Source organism: Solanum verrucosum, unplaced genomic scaffold (genome assembly GCF_900185275.1).
Source record: "Solanum verrucosum unplaced genomic scaffold, falcon-dt-bn FXZP01000040.1, whole genome shotgun sequence".
In the NCBI taxonomy this organism is placed as follows: domain Eukaryota; kingdom Viridiplantae; phylum Streptophyta; class Magnoliopsida; order Solanales; family Solanaceae; genus Solanum; species Solanum verrucosum.
Window position 1 is genome coordinate 915,106 of NW_026020323.1, and position 7,922 is coordinate 923,027.

General features: G+C 33.8%; 1 protein-coding gene across 1 annotated transcript; it reads left to right on the forward strand.

Annotated features, from left to right (window-relative positions):
* The first annotated feature begins 2,537 nt into the window (after positions 1-2,537).
* LOC125835497 (acylsugar acyltransferase 3-like) lies at positions 2,538-3,882 on the forward strand. The gene has a single exon (XM_049514628.1). The coding sequence runs from the start codon at positions 2,578-2,580 to the stop codon at positions 3,880-3,882; it is 1,305 nt and encodes a 434-aa protein (XP_049370585.1). The 5' UTR covers positions 2,538-2,577.
* Positions 3,883-7,922: the final 4,040 nt, after the last annotated feature.

A 7,922-nucleotide genomic window follows, 5' to 3' on the forward strand; every position in this document is an offset into this window, starting at 1 on the left:
ACTGAAATCCTACATATTGTAAGTCATAATTCTTATTCCCTTGAACAAGAATGTTTTCCACGGTAAAAATTCTGGTTTCTACTTGGTTGTTTACCATACAACATATTTAAAGGAACCTGGTTCCTTGCACAAGTAGTTTAATTTGTACTATATCTCTTTCATGGAGATAGTAGTGACATCATTAATTAAATTAGATAGAAAGCTATAAGATAAGTAGTTAGATGTTGATCGAGTCTCCCCTTGGATTTTGAGTTCCCCTTAAAGTATTTCAAATAATATACAAGATCATGAGATAAATACTATAAAATTTTAAAATATGAGCTAATTTTAATTATATGCTTGGGACAAATTCATATTAATTGTATATATCTTAGTCGACGCACGTTTCTCTCCGGAAGAAATTTTTAGCGTATCTATCAACCAAATACATCTCAATTAAGAGATCTGATCCCAATATTATATAGTATAGTTTAATAATTCAATTGATGAAAGCTGTCTGCCTTTACACGTTGTTGCATGTCAACTTTTGGATCATAAAAATAAAGCATTAATTAATCAAAACGAGTTAGAAGGGAATATGAGATCTGTTCCCTATCTGACTTTGAGAATCGATCATTACACAAAAACGTTCTTGCACGCCAATGAAATGCCAACGAGAAATATTAGAGTATGATGCACAAACAGAGTGTATAATAATAATGTTGAATGGTGAATCTGAAATGTATTAGTAATGATTAATGATGGTATTGGTTATGTTGACATTATTTATGTAAAAGTTATTTTTTACGTTTTTTTTATTTACTGTATTAAAACTAACATACCTTGTATAATTATAAAAAAAAATTAAAAATAACACCCTTCACAAATATAGTGGCAAGGATGTAGAAAAAATTTTGAGGAGCAGTTGTCTTTAATCATGCTAAGGCATGCATTAAAACACTTTGCATTACAATATCATGAATTTCTATGTATTATTATACATACCTTAATACTAAATAGACACTACACCAAAAATGATCTTTTGTGGTAATCAACACTCTTTGTAAATGTCTCTAAAGCCTATAGTGACATTGAATCCAATAACAATTAACTAATGCCGGTACAGCTTTAGCACTCTTTCATAATATTTATATTTTTTACCACTAAAAGTTGTTTTTGCCGTAGTGAGAGCGTATGACTATGGATAACTAACACAAACATTAAATATACATAAGTGAAAAAATTATATCAAACAAAATATTAGTACTAATAAGCAAAAATAATACATGCATTATCTTTTCAAAATACATTACTTTGCCAAACAACTCCTTACATAGTTGGTTCCTAAACGAGAAAATGGCATAAATAGTCCCTTAACTATGGGAGTAGGTCTAAAATGGTCCATTAACTATAAACTTAACGGATTTAGTCTTTTAACTATTCAAAAACTTATCAACTTTGGTCTCTTAACTATACACTTACCGGTTTTAGTCCCTTGACTATAAACTTACCGATTTTAGTCCTTTAAGTATTCAAAAACTTATCAAGTTTGGTCTTTGTCCATTTCTAATAGAAATAGCTTACGTTTATATTAACTGAAATCTTCGTGAAATTAAATCTTTAACCCATTTTTTAAAGTTGTTTCTCTATCCCCGCCCTTTTTTCTTCAAACTACTCTTATGTAAAGAACCATAACGTCAATGATTCAAAATAAAATTAATGAGGAAAGAAGATATAAGTCATAATCTTATTCAATGGAGGATAAAATTAAGCATATAATTGTTGTTAATGACTTAAATATGCTAGTCAGTGCGGATTTTATTTAATTTACTCAAATTTCTTCACGTAAAATCAAATGAATAGAATAATAAAATTGATCTATTTAAAAAAATTAAAAAAATTGCAAATCTACCATTTTATAAATTTCAGTTTCTGAAAAATTAAACAAATTTTCCGTTTAATGAAGTCGTTAGAGTACAAATTTAGGATTTAACGGGTAATATTTTTTTTCTTTTTATAATAAAGTTTAGCATATTCAAGTCATTAGTAGCAATAAGATGCTTCATTTTATCCTTTGTTGAATAAAATTATGACTTATATTTTCTTTCCTTGTGAATTTTATTTTAAATCGTTGAGGTTAAGGTTCTTCGCATAAGGTTAATTTGAAGATAAAGTAGCGGAGAGAAAGAAACAACTATAAAAGTTGCTAAATGATTTAATTTCTTGAGGCATGGATAATTCGTTAATATAAACCTAAGCTATTTGTATTAAAAAAAAAATGGAGAAAGACCAAACCAGATAAGTTTTTGAATACTTAAAGGACTAAAATCGGTAAGTTTATAGTTAAGGGACTAAAACCGATAAGTGTATAGTTAAGAGACCAAAACTGATAAGTTTTTGAATAGTTAAAGGACTAAATCCGTAAAATATATATAGTTAAGAGACCATTTTAAACCTACTTCCATAGTTAAAAGACTATTTATGTCATTTTCTCGTTCCTAAACCAAATAAGTATTTATATGTATAAAAAGGACCACCCAAGGCCTATAATAGAGTGCACAAAAGGTAGACAAGCTAAGTCTGTTTTCCTAAAGAAAAATGGCTGCATCACGACTTGCTTTGATTTCCAAAAAAATCATTAAACCATCATCTCCAACCCCATTGTCCCATAGAATTAAAAAGCATTCCATATTTGATCAACTTAATCCATGTTCTTACATGCCATTTGGCATGTTCTTCCCAAAGCAATACAATCCTACTCTCCCAGTTAATCCAACTCATATATCTACAATTCTTGAGAATTCTCTCTCAAGAGCTCTTACTTCATACTATCCATTGGCTGGAACAATTAGAGACGACGGTCTCCATGTCGAATGCAATGACGTGGGGGCCAAGTTTCTTGAATCGAAAATAGATTGTCCAATGTCAGAAATTTTTAATCTAAACAGTACTAAGGCCGAAGAGTTAATATTCCCAACAGACTTACCTTGGACCCCGTCCAAGGAAAATTTAGTCGTGGCTCAACTTAACCATTTCAATTGCGGAGGAATATCAATTGGTTTGTGTGTCTCACACAAAATTGTTGATGGATCAAGTATGACAAATTTCATTAATCACTGGGCAGCTATGGCGCATAATCCAAAAGCCCCAATACCATCTTTCCAATTCGATGGAGGATCCCATTTTCCACCCGTAAGTAGCCCAAGAGCTGAGGCAATACTTAAAAGTAAAACAAGAGGAAACCATCCTTGCATATCGAATAAATACTTCTTCTCGCGGTCTAAAATAAATTCCCTCAAGGCTATGATTGCAGCTGAATCAGGAACAAAAAGTAGTAGTATTGATCCTACGTCTGTTGAAGCTGCAAGTGCATTTGTATACAAGTGCATAGCTTCCAATTCAACTAGGCCATCCATATTCACGCAATCAGTCAATTTGCGACCAATTATGAAAAAATGGTTGCCAGAAGAGTTCCAAGGTAATGCTAGTTTCCTATTTATGGCACCAGAGATTGCAGATCCTGCAGATATCAAATTGCATAGATTGATTAGTGAATTGAGAAAGGAAAAACAAATGTATTGGGAAACTAAAAATTTAATGTCAACAATGTTAGAGAAAGTTAAGTCGCTTCAAAATCAACTTGAAAGGGATCACGACGATGAAGTTGATGTGTACAAGTGTACAAGCTTATGTAAATTCAATTTGAGTGACATCGACTATGGATGGGGTAGTCCTAGAAGAATGTGTTTAGGAAGTGTACCAATTAATAAGAGAATATTATTGATGGACAGCCAAAATGGGGATGGAATTGAAGTACTGGTGAGTTTGAAACAAGAAGACATGTCTGCATTGGAAACTAATTCAAACTTACTAGAATTTGCTTCTCCAAGTTTAGGTCTTTAATAACAAGTCTTAATTATTTCATTGTAATTTTATTTGATTTTAACCAACGTTTGTACCTCGACAAAAATTTCATTGAAATGTTCGAAATAAGAAAACAACATTAATTGAAACCAATATTTTGCAAACTGCACAAACTAATGCTTCATACATAGCTTTTTAAACAGAACACAACTCCTGAAAAAACAATGATATATATATTATTTTCTTTTTATAGTTGAAACAGCTATACCATTAGTGATACCAGTAAATTGTGAAAGAAAAAAAAAAAAAAGTAGATGTAAGCCACCAACTTATTACACTTCTCTTTCAGTGTTGAAAAGACTGCCCAAAGCTTTTGCTTTCTCTCTCAAGATGAATTTTCGTACCTTACCCGTTGAAGTTGTTGGTAAATCTTCAAAGAGGACTGTTCGAGGCGCCATGTAATGTGGTATATGATCTCTACAAAATTTGATTATTTCATCTGAAGTTATTTCTTCATATCCTTCTTTCAGCTTCACAAATGCACAAGGTGTTTGTCCCCAATGATCATCTGGTCGTGCGACTACTGCTGCTTCAATAATTGCTGGATGACTAGAGAGAACTATTTCCACTTCGAGTGTGCTTCCAGATATTATAATATCTTTCAATCGATCCTTAATTTCTATGTACCCATCTGGATGTTTCACCGCAAGATGAGTCCAGAGGAGTATCTAAGGGGGGGTCACCGGGTTCACGTGAACCCATGGTCCCCTCCCAAGATCATATATAGTAGTGTTATAATTTTAAGAAAATATTGAAATATAGATGCGTGAACCCACACTTCAAGTATCACATAATGCGATTATGACTGGGTGCACCTCTCTCAGCAAGGTTAGAAAGTTGAATTTTATAGTTATCTTATTTTATTTTTCTTTCTAAAATTAGATAACACTTCTCTAAGTGGTAATTGGTATATAAGAATTAATTTTAGACCTATAATTTTAAAATTTTAACAGTTTTCAGTAGTAAAAACCTGTTGGGTTTTAAAAAGTGTGAATGGAAAATGAAGAGTTGCGACTTTTATGAAGATTTGTGACTTTGATGAAAAGTTGCGACTTTTATGAAGAGTTATGACTTTTATGAAAAATTGTGACTTTTATGAAAAGTTGCGACTTTTATGAAAAAGTTATGACTTTTATGAAAAGTTGTGACTTTTATGAAAGGTGATGACCTTTTCGAAAGATTGTGACTGTTCCAAAGGTTTGTGACCTTTCCGGTAAGGCACAATAAGAACCTTTTCACACTACCCTTTGTTTTCTATAAATTGAGGAATTTCCTCTCATTTTAAAAACAGAATTTTTCTGGACTTCTTCTACTACTAAATCTAGTATTCTAAGTGTACTTTACTGCCATTGAGTGGCTCGCTGACACCAGTGTTTTGGGTATCAATACACTGGTGATTGAGATCATTCTATCCTGGGAGGACATATTCCAAATCAAACCTCGGATACTAGAGGGGAATAATTTCCTTAAGGGGACACTGTGCATTCAGTGGACTTGATCTTCTTTCTGTTTTTCCAAATTCTGGTATGTGTTACAGATTTTAAATTTGTGAATTAATTTATGTTCTTCTATTCTTCACTGGTTCATTAAACTTTGGTAACTTCGTGTTTCTGCAAAGTTTGTTGGAATTAGTAAGATTCTTTAAACACAGATTGACAACAATTCTTCTTTAAGGAAAAATATTTCGTATATTTTTTCTAATCTGTTTCTGATTCTAGTTTCTCTACTAGTTTTAATTTTCTAGTTGTGAAAATGTTCTTAAACTTTATTGTGTCTTACCAAGTTCTTCAAAGTTTTGTTGTAAGTATCTTAGGAATACAAGATGAATAACAATCTTAAGGAAATTATTATATTGTTGGTATTTCTTGTATTCTACTGATTGAGAGAAACAGATCATGGAAGTAGAAGTTTAAGCCATTACTTCTCCATAATTTGGTGTTTTGTTTAGCAAGGTCGAAGTGAGAATGTACAGAAAAAATTGGTGCTATTCTTGTAACATCCGGCAATTTGAAATAACTATGAAGAGGTTAAAACTTGGAAATAGTTTTTTTGGAAAGAATTAAAAATCTAGAAAATTTGGCTAGTATGGAAAATAATGAATTTTTGGCCAACTTTGAACAGTTATAACTCCTAGCTCAGGATGAGTTAGGTGTAGTTCCAGTCATTTTTGCAAAGTACGTGGAATGATCTTTCCAACGCCATAGAGTTTTCTCGTTTCTGAGTTCGTATGAGCGAGTTATGCCCTTTGAAAGTTGGGCAGTTGGCAGGGAATCTGTCCGGAAATTGTAAGGGTATTTTGGTCTTTTCCCTAGCCTTGTCTTTGGATATATATTAAGGTGTAAAACTGATTTTTGATCAGTTTTTCGGGGAAAAGGGCTGGGGCGTCGCGCCAGCCAGCGCGCCCCAAGAGGGACTCTGAGGTCCAGCCCTTGGGGTGTCGCCCCTACCAGAGCCCCAACCAGACCCTTCTGACCTTTGAAGTCTGGCGCTCCGCGCCTCTCAGAGCGCCAAGTTTTCCCATTCTTTTCCCACTTTCTCATGCATGTTCCTAGGTATTGTACCTATGTTCCCAAGTTGTTTCCAACACTCCAATGTAAGTTTAAACGTCAAGAACTTGTTCATAACATGTGATCAAACACCTTGAATTCATAATTTCAATTCAAGGAGAGTTAGTTTCCAAGTCAAGTGAAGTTAAGAGTTGAGTCTAGAAGTTCAAGAAGGGAGTCAAAGCAAGTTGTAAAGTTATTCAAGAGTCTTTATTGAATGTTTTAACTTCATTTTAAGGCTCAAGTTTCAAGTTAAGTCAAGAGTTTCAAGTTAAGTAAAGAGTTTCAAGTTAAGTAAAGAGTTTAAAGTTGAGTTCATTTCTCAAAAGTATTAGGGAACTATGTATTCCCAAAGAAGTTTCTAAATGTTTTTACATTTGAGTAAGAAAAGGAACTATGTTTCCGAAAGAGACTTTGTGCTAGTTTACAAGAAAAGGAACATCGATTCCAAGTGAGCCTTCGGGCAAAGATTTGAGTAATTATCTCAAATAAAGAAAGATGTGTTTAAAACACTTATGAGCTAAGTATTATTGGGAGTAGTCTTGAGCACCGAATTGGGGACACGAGTTCATATAAACTCAACTCTCCATAAGAACCATGCGCCAACATGGGAGTTAACAGGTCATACTTTTTAGATGAATCCGTAAGATTAAGCTAGTGGATCCACTTAGTAAAGTTAGTTTCCTATATCACGGCAAGGTATAGGATGGTCCTTGGGCAACGTGAGGTAAAACGTTGTATCACCACTAGGGCTCATAGTGGTGATTGTCGGTTGAAAGAGTCTCCCACTAAAGTTATATTACTTTTATACAAGTAAAGTTGAGTTGTTATTGTTTTATCTTTAACAAGCTAAGTTGTTTACATTGTTTTACAAGCTTTATATATTGCATGTGTCGTATTGCTTTATATATTGAGTTCAGTTATCCATGAGTTGAACAGAGCCAAGGTAAGAGTTCATTTGTACTTTTTCCAAGCTTAAGTTGTGGTTTAGCTTTCCAGCTCGCATACTCGTACATTCAATGTACTGATGCCAGTTGGCCTGCATCTTATTATAATGCAGACACAGGTACCCAGGGCCAGCATCCGATTCGCCGTTGATCCAGTTGAGTACTTCAGAGTCAGTGGTGAGCCTCTTTGCATTTTGGAGGACTCGGTTATTTTGTTCTCTCAAGTTTTGCTTTATTAGGATGTCGTGAGGTCTGTCCCAACATCCATCTCAGTATTTTAGAGGCTTCATAGACAGTCAGTCAGTTGGTTTGGAGTCTCTCATCTATGTATATGTAAATATTCTATTTTGAGACTCGAGTTGCCTTTGTGGCCAGATTTTATTTCAGTCAGGTTGTTTCAAAAACTCTGCATTGCATTGAGTTATTCCGCTAAGTCAAGAAAGCTAGGCCAAGGGTTCGCTTGGGGGCCAGCAATGGTCTTCGAGTGTCAGCCACGTCCAGGGTGTAGGCTCGGGGCGTGACAATT